The sequence below is a fragment of the Oxyura jamaicensis genome, chromosome 1 (assembly GCF_011077185.1).
Source record: "Oxyura jamaicensis isolate SHBP4307 breed ruddy duck chromosome 1, BPBGC_Ojam_1.0, whole genome shotgun sequence".
NCBI lineage: Eukaryota > Metazoa > Chordata > Aves > Anseriformes > Anatidae > Oxyura > Oxyura jamaicensis.
This window is the reverse complement of record NC_048893.1, coordinates 54,199,592-54,214,305: the sequence shown is the minus strand read 5'-3', so window position 1 is coordinate 54,214,305 and position 14,714 is coordinate 54,199,592. Positions and strand designations below refer to the sequence as shown.

Genomic DNA, 14,714 nt, shown 5'->3' with positions numbered 1-14,714 from the left:
GGCAGCCCACAGCCCGAGCCGCGGGGCCAGCCCCGACCCGGGCACCCCGAGGCCCTGGGCCCGGCCAGGCTGCCCAGGTACCGGGGCACCCTCCCTGCTCCTCCCGGGCCCTCCACAGAGCCCCAAATCTCATCGCTCACCGCCACACCATGCTGCACTGGGATGCTTCAGGAACCCGGCCTGTCCTCCACCAGCACGTACACCTGCCTGGGGGGACCTGGGAGCTGCTTTTGCAAAAGCGGTGCAGCCTTTCAGGAAGAAAAAGGTGTTAAATACACACAAACTATTCACATTTTATTTCTGCTCTCTGTCGCGATGTTTTTTCCCCCAGTTAAGAAGAAAATCCAAATCCGTGGGTGACAGTGCAGCTGTGGATGCACTAGGAACTGAGGCCTTGAGCCCGCAGGTTGTTCCATGCCCTCCCCTGACAGCTCCCAGAACAATTTAGTTTTGAATCAGCTGTGCACAGAAGGACTTTTTTTTTCCCCTCCCTCATAAAGCATAGCTGAAGTGCAGGACTCGTTGCCACAGGATGTTCTGGATGCCAAAGACTTAGACAGCCTCAGAAATCATTTAAACAAGTTCAATAAAGAAAAATCTATCACAGGTGACCTTAAAAAAAGAAAAAAAAAAAAAAAATCTATGGCCAGGAAATCCCAAAGCCACCAGACTGCTTAAAGAGTATATAGCAGGGGAAGTATCACCGAATCTTGGCGCTGCTCCCTGTGCTTTAAGTACTTGCCATTAGACACTGTCAAAGACAGGACGCTGGAACGCAGAGACCTTCTGCCCAACCCAGAATAGCCGTGCTTATGTTCTTCAGTATGATCTAATACCCACAAACAAGCTGTTTTCTCTACACCGTTTGGTTTTACCGTGCAGTCCTCCAAGCGATCATTTTATTGACTGTTTCTAATACACGCGGCATAGGCTCGAGCACCCCTGAAACTGCTCGGAAGGGGAGATCTGAACAGAATGCTGCCCCTCTCGCCCAAATAACTGAGCGGGCTGGGAGTCTCCAAGACTCTTGCAGCCATTGGGTAACACTTCAACGGTCAAAAAGTACATCAGAGAACAAAAAAGTGGTCTCCTGGTCCTCTCCCAAGAAGGATGACTCACATCTCCTCCCTTTAACCCCGAGAAGAGATGAGAAATCGCTTGAATCGGACAACTCAAACATGAAAGGAATTTATATTACATCATCCAGCCCATTTCCTGCCAACGCCTTACAGCCCCAGAATTTGGCCGGACTATTCATCAGCAAGGTAATCGTTACTTCCCTCGAGGGACTGCTTGTAGGGCTGAAGGATCTTATTGTCAGAAGTCTTCCCATGTACTCGAATTAGATGCACTCTTTCTTAATTTCTTCTTCTCATATAACTTTTCTCTTTTTGTTGTTGTTTCTGTTTCGCTATTGAGCAACAGCGAGGCGCACATTGATATGGAGCTTGCTGAAGGAGTCTGTGAAAGAGTTCTACAAGAAGAGGATTCCCTGCCTTGTATTCAGAGGCTAGGAAAGCAGCAGACACAAGGGAAAAGGGAAATAAACATACAGTCAGAGTGATCCGTTTACAGGACTTGTGTCAACTGCATGACAGTATGCTTCATGTGCTACTTAAACCTTTGGATGGGTCTTGATAGTAAGAGATCAGCTATACAGAAAGGAGAGGAGAGATCTAGGGAATGTGGCCATCATGACTCAGTTCAGAACATAATTTTAGAAAGCAGTTTTGTAACAAGCTCAGTACTTGGCGGTGTATGTGCTACAACTTTTTCTAATCCCAACTCCTGGATCTTTCCTGAAGTTTCTTACAGGGATATAGTTGGGGCTTGAGAAATAAGGAGTCACTTCTTATCGCTTCAAATGACCAGACAAGTATCTTCCCAAGACAGTTCTGAATACAGAGGAGAAAGTTATGAGAGTGGTCTTGGAGCTCGTCTTTCCTCTTCCAACTCATCCGTGATTGGACCTGCTTGAACTTCAGTCTGTAACCAACTCCTCCTTCAACTTTTACCATTCTGCTCTCTTTTTTCCTACCCAAATATCTCGATTTACATTGCTTTTCACTAAATTCTTTCCATCATCAGCTTTTCCCCTCTGAATGCTGAGAAAGTTGGATGCACTCCTGTAACAGATGTCTCAGCAAGTCCTCCCCCACTGCAGCGGTGACCACCTTTTCACAGCACACCTTAAACTATCCCCACACTGCTTACTGCCCAGGTGCTAAACAGTAACCCCCCAGCAGTTACCCCAGTACACACCACCCCTCTGTGTGCAACTGCTTCACAGATACTTCCCATCTCTTCATTATCTTTGAGATTCTTGCTCAGACTGCATTCTTTAAAATGAGGTTTGTTATTTTTATGGGACATTGCAGTTAGGCCAATTACAGAACACCCCATTGGTCCTGTCTAGTACAGAGTGGAAACATTTCACTGCTTGCCTGAAGAGAGGATGTGGAAGCCAGGAAGCAGAAGATTTGGCAGGCTTACCCCCTACTTCATCCAATGTTACACATAAGGAAGATGTTTAGACCAGTCTCCCCTCATCAGCTTTGTTCCATCCCAAGCGCTGAGTTGCTTACTTTCAGGCAAAGAAATACTCCCCACAAGCACCAGGAATACCAAGCCTTCTCCATTTTATACAGAGGACCTCAGACACTTCCAGATCTTTGTCCTGGCCCTTCGCTCACAGGGAACAGTTTTAAAATTTTATTCAAGGTCTTTCTCCCTCTCTCTGTCACTCAGTTTAAGGATTTGCATTAAATATACTTCATTCAAACCAGAAGTGTAAATAAGGTGGCAAACAAACCAAAAACCCACAAACATTAACCCTCCCTTCCAGCTCCCTAACAACACTTCTGCTGCCACAATCTTACCATTTACCCAGCAAGTTAGCATACTCACTAGAGGGTGTATTTCCATGGTCAGTTACAAGGAGGGAAACAAATTAAAAACCAAGATGCTTTTCAGGAATACTACTTAAAGATTTAAACTCTTGAGACATGAAGTCTTTACAACTGGAGAGATTTTGGCTGGTGCAACCATGGTACAAGTAAGAACAGAGAAGTAACCAAGCCATTTTCCTCCAGAAGGTCACTATTTTATGACAAGAGCGGCTTGGTATGTTAACACTGAACTGAACCCAGAGATTTTTGTGGATACCCTAATCCACGCTGAGCCTCCAAGATGCTAACCAAGTTGAGGCAACATTCCCGAATTCACACTTCATCCATGTGATGGAGAGGAGGGAGACAGACGAAGGAGACCTGTAACACCCATATGAGAGGATGGAGGTTTCCCCGTGTGAGCTCCCTGCCAAAAGCCTGCTGCTTGGGGCAGACAGCACCAAGGGAGGGGAGCGGAGGTGCCTGCGGGCAGCCAGCTGCAAGAGGAAGCCCCTTGCCCACCATCCTGCCTCCCGCAGGGGCTCGCGCACACCCCTCGCATCTCGGGATGAAGGGCTTCCTCGCCAAGCTCCCCACACAAGGAAAATAAACAGAAAGAAAGCAGGAGGGGAGGCCTCATGTTCTCACAGCCTGACGGCACCGCTTGCCCAGAGCAGCCGGCAGCCACGGGGAGGGAGCGCATGCAGCTTGCCCGCGATGCTCCACCAGATAGGCCAAAGCAGCAAGCGAGCAGCAGCCCAGGGGAACAGGCTGACAATTGGAGAGGATTTAACAGCATTTCACCTCAAGCCTGAACTCAAACTGAGGGGCTAGTGATAAAGCTCTTCCTAGTAGTTGCCATGGGCACTCAGGCTACCCTGCGCTGCAGGCTCATCTACATAGACGAGAACAACAGGTCAGGACCGGTGAGTGCTCGGATGGCAAACCAGCCACCGAAATTACACCGCTGAAGGAAGTGTCATTTGTGACAGGTAATGACATTTCCACCACATTAGTACCGAGCCAACAGCCCCCTTTAATTTAAGAATGGCACTCACAGAAGTGTAAGCTTTAAAAAGAGGCTTCAAACCAACATCCTAACCTGTTATGATAGCTGAGGATCACTTTCCATAACAGGAGAGGTGTAACAGCTCTAACATCCTGACCCAGTTCTGGAGTGTGCAATTACCTCCTGCTTGCATAAACTCTCTCCTCCTCTCGTCCCTTCAGCGGGAGCCGAACAAGGTGTTCTTGCTCATTTCGTTTCCTGTTGGAGAACATATTTATTTTGTGCAGCTGCCAAACGCTGCCACAGAAGTGCCAGTATTCAGCAGCAATTCAAATGAATTTTAGATATCACTTCTAATACACATGAAAAGCACTAGAGCAATACAACACAGACCTTGGCTGTATATAAAACAAGCTGGCATAGTTAGCATGGAATAACTTTCCAGAGCCAGAGTATTTATTCTTGACGTGTTTGTATATAAAAGTTGTGTCAGTATAGCTGTACTGGCCATTTTCCACACGGAGACAAACTCATAGGATCTCAGAGCTGTTTGTCACAGCTTGGGAAATGAAGCCAAGAAGTCTTGGTTCACTGCATTTCAGGCAGGCACTCATGTTACAAAAAAAGAAACACCATTTTGCTAGCAGGCCCAACAGAGGGATACAGCACTGAATAGCCTCCAGAGAATAAGCTCTCCTCATGAAAAGACTCAGTTCTCATCTCGGTTAACAGCGTTACGCTAACGCTTCCCGTATTCTCCCTTTATGGAGGGCTTCATTTGTGCCGTCATGCTAGCACTGAGGAAATGCAGGGGCATCCTGCTGTGCCTCCACGGGCATTATGGATCCGCAGAGCAAACCTTGAATTCTTGAGAACAGCCCCAGAGAGCTCTGCAGCTCCTTACACAGCTGTACCAGCCCCAGCAGTGCCGCACTAACAGCAGCAGAAAGCTCTCTCATTTTAGGCAAACTGTTACCATACTGATTTAGCACAGGTGCTCCTCGAGCCCTGCCACCACACAAAGCCCAGCAGGACAGCGCTCTGGCAGGACAGGCAAGGAGCAGGGGGGCTGTGCTGTGCGTTATCATAAAGCAATCACACGACACCAAATGAAGAGAAATACAGCCTCGACATGAACTCATCTCCCTTGCCTCAGTGCTGCTGCCCATGCGTGATGATGACAGAACACTTAAATATTTGGGAGAGCACACAAGATAAACTTTGACTGTAGACCTAAGCGCTCGCAAACAGCCAAAGCAAGGGCTCAAACCAATCACATATCCCCGCTAGCAGAAAGAAAACTGCAATAATCTGGAACATCTGGGTATGCTTTAACCACTAGAGGGTGTAAAAACAGCACATTAAAAGGTTTCCAGTCAGCAATTAGTGGCGAAGAGAGCTGGAAGGAGCGAGAAGGACTTACAAATAAGTGAAGGAGTAGGAGGCTAAGTAAGGTGAAAGAAAGGGTAGGTTATATCCAGAGAATTTCTAGTAGGACTGCTGTGGTCAAATGATGAGGTGCCTGAAAATAAACCTCCGCTCTGCTACTTCTGCTAAGGAAAACATTGTGGTAAAAAGCACAGTACAATAAATAAGTGCAATGGTAAAGAGCAAGATACACGGATTTACACTCTCCAACTCAAATCCAGCTCCTAATCAGATGAGGAGAAATCTGACACAATTGCTCCTGCATCTCGTAATTAACTTGGTTACAGGGTCAGGATTACTGCACACAATCCCACACCACTTCCTTCCTCCCTCCCCAGTGCGGAAAAGCAGGTGATGCATCAGGCAGTGCTCTCTCTCTCACACCAGTCCATCTGTAGCAACAGAGGGCTTCTTTCTGCTGCTATCATGTTAGAGGCTCCCAATCAGATTAGCTAAAAGCCTTGAAACCTCATTAGTGAAAAACAGACCTAAATTTAATCCGTTTCAGGGCCAAAAGCAAGAAGGAAGGAAAAAACCTTTACCACAGATCAAGATGTCACCAAGGAGAGATTTAATTATTTATTTCAAACAACTATTTGCTAAAATGAAAATTTCCCAAGTGTTGCTGATGCTGTTTGCCCACTGGGAAATTTCTGTGAAGCTACGTTCCACCTCAAATACATAGGCACGCCAGCTAACATATATCCCTTCCTGCTCACCCACACAGAACCCTCGGCCCAGTCCATAGCACGGTTTCCCGAGCCCGTCGCCGCTGCTCTGGTGACCCGTCAGCAACAGCAGCTCTGGACTTTCACATCAGAAGAGTTATTAAGGGATGAAAAAGAGGAAACTTGTGAAGCAGCACATCAAAATGAAACACCGAGACAACCCCAAACCAGCCCTAAATGGGAACAGTGAAACACAAAATACGGTGCAGACGGTGCTACCAGAATGGAAAAACTGAAAGCAGACAGGAATATCTCTAAGGACCTGGGACTGGCTCTGGCTCTCAGAAGTTGTGTTTCTTACTTAGCCTGGACAGAGCAGGAACCCAACTCCCATAGCACTGCAGCACATATTAACTGATTCTGCTGGTTAACAGTTTAGTATTGCCCAATGCACATTCTGAGCAACTCCCTCCTATACAGAAATTCATACACACATTGCAAGCAGCAGAAGCTTAAGCTCTTCAACTGCTGATGCTGCAGCATGCTGCCCTACCTTCATAAAAACATCTCCCTTTGAGCTGTTGCTACACACAGCCAGGCCTCACCAAGACAGAATGAAAATCCCTTTCTTTAGATAGGAGTACCTGAGAGTATTGAAGAATTGGACGTTAGCTGTGCTATTTGTTCGTTACTGAAACATGACGCATTATTGATTTTCTGTGCATATTAATCTCGTGTTACACTGGCTCATACTCTGCTTCGCAGTAGCAGTGCATAAAACTGAAAAAAAAAAATCTCCATTCCAAGAAGGGAGATTTAATGTGTGACAGTTGTATCTTGTAATCCATTAAATTTCATTTGTTCCAAAGCATCTCCTCCTTCCTTTGCACAAATCCATCAACTGGGATTTCTCTGTCTTCTGTTAAGCCACGAGAGAATGCTTACAGATGCAATGCACTAAACAGTGTAATTTTTTACTGCTGTAGAATGAGAACATCCTGGATAAGAACAAGGGGCAGGGGCCCTGAAGGACTTGAAAGGAAGGCAAGAGAAGTTCACAGACACTAGAAACAACCCAACAGGGCACATCATTCCCCACCACACTGGCAAAGCTAGCAGTGCAGGCTCTCACAAAAAGTAAATGTTGTTTTGCTCCCCAGATGCTAGAATTACCGCAATAACACAGGGCCAAGCGTGCACTGGCACCGAACATCTACATTCATTAACGCTGAGGATACAGCTTAGGATAGGGATTTTATGTTACAAGATTTTTTAAGAATAAAGAATTTCCTGAGCCGTTGGTAACGTGGAACATTTTTAACCCCTCCATTGCCACATAGTGCTGGAGGCCATAAAAACACATTCCTCTCACCGTATATATATATCTCCGCAAGCATTGCACAATAGAACAAAGTTTCCACTCCTTAACAAGATGGTCAGGAAGCTATCGGACAAAACACCCCTAAGTGTACAGAGACACGCAGACACATTTACTGCAATCAGACTCTTACTTGATTGTCTCTTGCTGGGTATCCATGATAACCTGAAGTCAGAGGCTCGTTCTGCAAGACAAGAAAACAAAGATTGAATGTAGTGGTTACAAGGAATGGAAAGCAAGGAATTATAGGTCTGTCTTAACTCAGCCAAGGAGAAGAACCTGCATGAAATGGGGGAAGAAAGAGCCAAGATTAAAGCATTCTGCTAACTTCCTATTATCCATGTAAGCCAATACACCTAGGATTTATTTTCACCTTCGTATGCCAAGTTGTGCAGAAGGAAAATAAAAAAAAAAAGAAATCAAAGCCATAAAATAAGTATAAACTAATCCTACCTCACCCCCTATAATTTCGGTTGTGTATAATTCTTGTAATTTTCCAAAGAATTTTTTTTATGCAAACATCATTTACCATCATGAAAACTGAACAAAATAGAACAAGAAACTACAGAAGTTGCTGCCCACCTCGCCCAGTCCTGACGAAATGTTTCCCTAAACATTAGCCATAAAAGTGTTAGTTTTCCCCTTTTCAGAAGTAGACTAATAGTTTAACGTGAACTTAAAAAGCAGTCAGCGTAACTTCAATTACCCTGGCAAGCCTGAACAGTACCTCACACGATAGGAAACCGATCCTTCAGACTTTCTTCCTTCACCCCAGAAGGGACCCTCAGCCTACGCTCCTGGTGTTACTGGCAGCCCTGTCACCCTGCTCTTTGGAGCACATGAACCTCCAGCACTTCTGGAATTTCTCCACGAAATCCCCAGATTCTCCTCTCCTTTAGCAATGCATTGGGGATTAAGATAACACAGCTCATAATAATTTCTGAACGTTCATTCCTGTTTATTTCTATGTCTTACTTTCTTCTCCGTTTCTCTCCCTCCAGTGCTCCCTATTCGAAACAGGGAGAGGGCACTCAGGTGCCCCCTGCATCCTCCTCCCTGGGTGGAGACTAAACTAAACCAGACGAAGCCTATTTAAGTTCCCCCCTGGCACCCCTCCTCACCCATGAGCACCTCCCTACAGAGGGCTAGGAGAAAAGGAGGCCAGCAGTCCTCCGCAACCAGTCTTTAAGTCCGTTCCTATCTCTTGTTATGGCTGACAAGGAGGAACTCCTAAGCCAGCCCTGCGCTTTCTCCGGCAGCTCTTGCAGAGGGGAGAGACCCTGACAAAACACAGCAAAACAATCCCAAATGGTCAAAAGCAAAGATACGCTGGGCCTGCAGCTGACAGCGATCATGTATCGCAGCTACCTTCAGGCCTTACAAAGGGTTTTGGCTGAGATGTTTTGGGTTCTGCTTTTACTGTTGCTGGGCCATTCAGCTCAAAGTGGCCAGATCCTTCCAGAGAGAAGTTTTCTGCAGGGCATGCGGCCGTGGGGATGATTTCAGTTTACATACAAACAATTTAGTGCAATTTCTGCTAGAAAGCAAGATGCAAATAATCCAGTCCAGGGCCTAGCGATTCTATTTTCAATTTGTATTTGTCCTCCCCTCTCTTCCTTTTTACCTCAGACCTGCCCAGGGGATTCTCTGCGGAAACTTGCCAGGAAACATCAAACTCCATCTCCAGGCTCTCACGCTAAGCTCGGGTAGTGCAGGCAGTACGAGAGCTTCAAGGACAGCACAGCTCCTGGCAGCCAGTTTGGGGGATTAACAGTAATTAAGCTGACCACCCTGCGAGTACGTTCTTCTCAAGCACTGACAGCCAACAAGCAGGTGAAGCACACAACTCCACAAATGCAGAAACAGAAGAAAGCACGCTCAGGCTGGAAGAAGCAAGCGGAGACTGACAGCTGCGGTACGAGAGTGTAACCTAGCTTCTGAGTTTTACCCGTGAACCTAATTAAAAACCAAGCAACATCACGATGGAAATGCACAGCTATTACTCCCCCCGCATCCTCAGTGTAAGTACACATTGTAAGAAAACACTTTGATTGCCGTTCCTCCCACACACAACAGTTTACCAAGCTAAATGAGTGCAATAAACGTCCACCTCCTATTTCTCTTCTCCTGCTAGATCATTCCAGGTCCGGTCTGAACGGCACGTACACGTGCGTGCAAGGTCAGTACCTTAAACGTGCTCGTGTGCCAGCCATCTCTTTCAACAGCACCTCGGAAACCAGGAAGGTTTCCATACGGTGAATAAGGAGTAGTAAATGGAGAAGGTACCACTGCAGATGCTGAAGATAAGGATAGTGAACATAAGCAGAAAGCAAGAATGAAGAAAGGAAAAAAAGAAACTGTTATTTTGAGGATTACATTCTTCGTCACATCAGGGACTACGGAAAGGAACTGTCACCACCAAGCAGTGGCAGAAAAGAGACAAAACCAAAAACTTTGTGGGTTTCCTGAAATCAAAGGCTGTGAATGCATAGAAATCACTTCCAGAAACAGAATGGTTTTATAAGTAAAAGCAAATTATAAGAGTGTGCAAAGGAAGAGAAAGATGACTAGAGGGATGGACGGACGTTCTGTAAGATGTCTGAAAGAAGAAGAAAAAAAAATTAAGTGGGAGAAAGAAAACACAGCTGGCAAGCTCTACTTTGCTTTTTGGAGGACAAAACCCACAAATTGCAACTAAAAATATTTGAGGGACACCGTTTCAACAGAAGGTAAAGGGAGTAGTGAAAGAAGGTTACTTCAGGAAGCAAGAGCTTGGAAAAAGTGGAGGTTAGGAAGAGGGTAGCAGCTGGAGCAGTAAGGTCACACAAGGGCCAAAGATATCTCTGCCTTTCGTACAGCAACGCTGCCACGAAGTACTGAGCTATTTGCAAAATCCCTGCTGTGCATATCATTGCTCTAATTGAACTTCACTCTCCAAGAGAAGGCAGCGAGCGCCTAGGGAAACCGTCTCCTGCCAATAATCTCCAGCGCTGCCAATTTTACAGGTCACTAATGGTGAATCCGGGGCCGGCTGCATGATTATTCCATACGGAGAGTGCTTTTGTTAAAATATAAACGGAGCAAGAAGTGAAGGAGTTAAACTCACGACTGGAACAGGACCGTCCAACACATCCAGAGAGAAAGGGGATGTGAGGCGGCAGAGACTGGGGATACAGCAGCATCTCCTCCACCTGCACGCACACAAAACTAATCTCACAAAATGGAAGTGAAAAGAGAAGGGGGGGAAATTTATCACAGATAAATACCCTGCCCTCAAGCACGCAGGGACTTCCCCTTCCCCTAATGGCCTGGTGGGAGAGGGAAGCCCCAGCTAACTCCGTTTCTCCCGGCAATTACTTTTCTCTTTCGCTACCAACATGCAACCAGACGTTCATAAAGAAATTGAGTTAGGCAGCGCTAGCCTGCCAAATCAAATCAAGCTGCCACCGGGATGTTTCATTACTTTGTTTACCACTGAAAGGCATTTCTCAGGTACTTGCAATTTGCTTTAGAGTGAGGAGAGAAAAATAGACGATAATACAGCAGATCAGATTTCTGCAGCTCACGTTGTGATTTTGTTCAGACCATACTGACAACCTCACACGTGCTTCCACACTTCCATAGGACATGTGAACGTTGCTGCAGTACTCTGGTAACCATCTCTGGAAGGGGATTTAACAGGTATAAAAGTCACAACTCAGTCAAGTCCACTAAGCTTTAAACGCTCTCTTCACTTCAAATATCCCCCAACTTTGAATATTCCAGCCTTGTTAACACAAAAGTTTCAGTTCCACTGGCATTTGCAATAGTAGGGTCTGCCACAAAGTGCAAGCCCCTGGGTCATGAAGTAAGATCAGCACGGCCGACTGCAGACCACTCCAGAGCAAAGGAGATGATCCTGCACTGCAGAGCACCCGGGCTTTGAGGCTGTTCTGGCTTTTGTTGTGGGTGGGTTTTGTTTTGCTTTGTTTGATTTTTTGTTTGTTTGGGGTTTTTTGGACAATGCCTGTTTTTTTTTTCTCTCAACTTGAGAAATTTTAGAAATCACTGAACTCAACAAAACTTAAAAACAGATGAAGTTTTCCATCAGCCGGGACAGCAGTAAGAAATGACTGGCTCTGCACGTTCTGCTGGCTTATGAAAGGCCACAGAGGACCAGAGCACAGTCAATCATCTAGAAGAAATGTCACAGCTGCAATGGATAATGAGAGGTCTAAAAGTCTCCTCACCCTTCCCTTAAAAATAAAGCAAAAATTTAGCTTAAAGAGGAAATAATTCTCTTTGACCTAACTTGACCCCAGAACAAATTAATTTTACATCTCAGAGTCATTTTGCTAGACTCAATCAGAGAAGCCTGATTAGCAATTGTTTCTTCACTGCCAAACTAAGCCTAAAGCCTGCAGGTTAAAATTGTACTACTAGGAACCATTAGCTCAGTAAATTCATCCATATTTCTCCAGCCAGAGAATCAATTCCCATTGAATCCAAACTTCAGCTAGAAGCACTGAGCCCTTTTGGTTGCAAATACAGCCTCAGAAACGAGACCAAGTGATCTCTCTTCGCTGGGTTTGCAGGATGCCTGGCTTCATGACAGCGCTGGGAAAAACTATGGAGTGAAGTTAATGCAATTTTTTTCAAGTTTCACAACCACCTCCCAGGGTCTGGGCGATGACAGCAGTAGATGAGAACAGCTCATTCCCCTCTGCTCCGGCTGCCCCCAGGAGTTACCACCAGCACAGCAGCCTGGTGGCATGGACAGACATGGAGAGGGAGAGCTCTGGGAAGCCAGAAACCTTGGAGCTACACAAAGCAACGAAATAAAGGTGACAAAAAGTTACTTGTTCCTCCTGAAAGCAAAATGGGATTTTGAAGTGGTGAGATAGCACAAGCTACACATTTATCAGAGACTTGAGCTGGACAAACAGAAGCTACTTTTCCAGAACACCGAGAATAAGATGTTTACAAAAGGAGGCTGAAAAAAAAAAAAAAGGCAACTGAGCTATTAATCTGAAAGTGACAGCTGCGAAAAAGTAAAGCTTGTGAGCCAGGCAGAAATCCCAGCACTGCTCTCCGCAGCTCAGTGGTTTCACTGTCCTTTTTGCTATACGTCTCGCATAGCACAAAAGACAGGAAATCTGGGCTTTGAGGGGGGCGAGCTCTAAAAAGGCATTTCAGTTCTTCACCTGTGGCAGTGCACTGTAAATACCTTGACCTTATTACCAGCTCCTGGGAAAACAGGTATGTCTTCATTAGACCCTTCACTGTACAGATCACTGCATATAAGCAATCAGAAAATAGCTGTTTCTTTGCCCAAGTGCATCTGATGCAGTCAGTTTGCCTTCGATTGTTTGCGCCGTCTCCCTACCTCAAATTATCTGTGGATAAAATTAATGGGAAAAGCAGCATCTACGTCTGAACTACCGATTATTAATGAAAAAAACTGAACTAAAGTAGTTTTTAAATGGATCTTAATGTCACCCTTCTCCCTTGATACTTACCCTAATTTGATATATAGCTCTCGCTAATCACTCTGCAGTTCCAATAACTGCATCTATAGTGTGGGACACTTCCCTTCAGCTGTCTTCACTTTCAATTAAATTTGGTTCTCGGCTTTGGCCGGGCTCCAACCATGCAGACGTCATCCAGCAGAGGACTTCCATTTATCCACTTCCTCGTTAGCGTCCCGACATCAACAACCCATGCTGATGGGGACGCGAGTAACAGGACTTAAGTCTTTACTCCTTGCTCATCCTCTTTTATTACAGAGTGCATGTGGGGGCTCAGAGCGATTTTGACAAAAGATTTTGATAAAAGGCACCACGCCAAGTAGGCTGCGCACTGCTGTCCTTGCGATCGCTTGGAGAACTCGTGCTGGTTGGCATGGCCCCATCTTTCCACGCCCAAATTACCGAGGCCGTGTCTCTAGGGACAGACGGACCTCCAGGGGCACCGCCGCCAGCGCCATGCTCCAGCCGCAGGCTGGCCTTGTGTCCCCAGGGCCTGGAGGCCGGAGGCCCATCCGGGCTCTCTTCCTTCCTGGAATTCTGGCCCCATTGCCATGGCGACATCAGCCTCCGGCTGGGCCCCCCCTCCAAGGTTTCCCCTTTTCCTAAAAATACGGCATTTTCAGGAGGAGCCAGAGAGGGTGGGACGGGAGAGCAGGCAGCGAGGCTGCCCCTTGTGGGAGGAGGCCGCAGCAGGTCTCCTGCCTCCTCACAGCGCCATGGCTCCCTCGGGGAGCAGCACTGGGGTCTTCCCTCTGGGACAGGCGTTTTTCGAGATTCCCAAAACAGCCTGAAAAGGTGTTTGGCCTTCCCTCTGCTTCCCTGGGCACTTGGCTGGGAAGCAGCGCCATGAGGGCCGTGCATTTCCCCCGTGTGGCGGCCGTCTCGCCACGCGCTTCCCACCGGGACGCAGCTCAAGCCGTGCCGAAGGTGGTAGGCTGAGACACGCTGCCAGGAAAAATAGAGAAAATAAAATAAAAAGAGGCAGCCCCAGCCACTCACCTCCCCCCCCTTGCTTCCCTTGTGCCGGTATAAGCACTCACTTTCCCTGCGCGCTGAGTTGGGTCAGGTAACTGAGGCAGATGATAAAGAAAAAAAATTATAACCATGTATTTTTCTGCCTGCGTGCTTTCAGCTGAATCTGCTCCTCATCCTGTCCGACTGTATGGCCACGGGGACAGCCGGTGGACGCAGCCAGAGGCACAGGGAGGAGACCGTCCCTGCCTCAGACCCACATGGTGCAGAGGCTTTAGCAGCCTACAAGCCCATCGCCCTCCTCTGTGATCACCACACAACAACCTGGAGTCCCTGCAGCCCATAATTTGCCATGGAGCTCGCAGGCTTCCTTCTCGGCCATAATCAGCAGGCAGGACATGAGTCGGGGCCAGCAGAAGGGAGCCCGGTCCCGCCAGGGCTCCCCGAGCAGGAAGCAGGCTGTGAAACAGCACGCCAAGAGACACGCGCTCTCCGAGGCAGAGACCCAGCCCGAGGTTGTTTTGCTACCCACTGACATAGCGGAGACGAGAAAGGAAGGTGATGTCAGATTAATAAAAATAGCCTTCTGCCCTGATCAGAATTTCAATAGTTTGGAGGAATTAGCCAGGCAACCCTATGAGGTAGACAGTAAGACAAAACAGGGTGAGTTTCAGGGGAACACAACAAACAAAGCAACAGTGAAGTCACCCGAAATTGGTGTGATTTTCTGGCCAGAAGGAGGCATTACCACATCTTTGCTATTCCTTGCTTTACCATGGCATTTCCTCCTGTCTTCCTAGATTCCCTTACCAAATCCTCCAGCTACAGATGGATCCCAAATAAAAGTAAAAGCTTAACTCCCCC

At 46.8% G+C, this 14,714-nt stretch overlaps 1 protein-coding gene across 23 annotated transcripts in view; it reads right to left on the bottom strand.

Moving 5' to 3' along the window:
• RBFOX2 (RNA binding fox-1 homolog 2) overlaps positions 1-14,714 on the bottom strand; it is a 160,079-nt gene that overhangs the window by 117,923 nt on the left and 27,442 nt on the right. For 21 of the 23 annotated variants that reach the window (XR_004754748.1, XR_004754750.1, XR_004754751.1 and 18 more), the window contains exon 2: positions 7,505-7,555. The exons of the other annotated variants lie outside the window; for them this stretch is intronic. Coding sequence is in view for 12 of the 21 variants with exons in the window: in XM_035340222.1 (XP_035196113.1) it covers positions 7,505-7,555 (51 nt within the window). In the remaining 9 variants the exon portion in view is untranslated. The remainder of the gene's footprint in view (positions 1-7,504; positions 7,556-14,714) is intronic. 23 annotated transcript variants of the gene reach the window in all.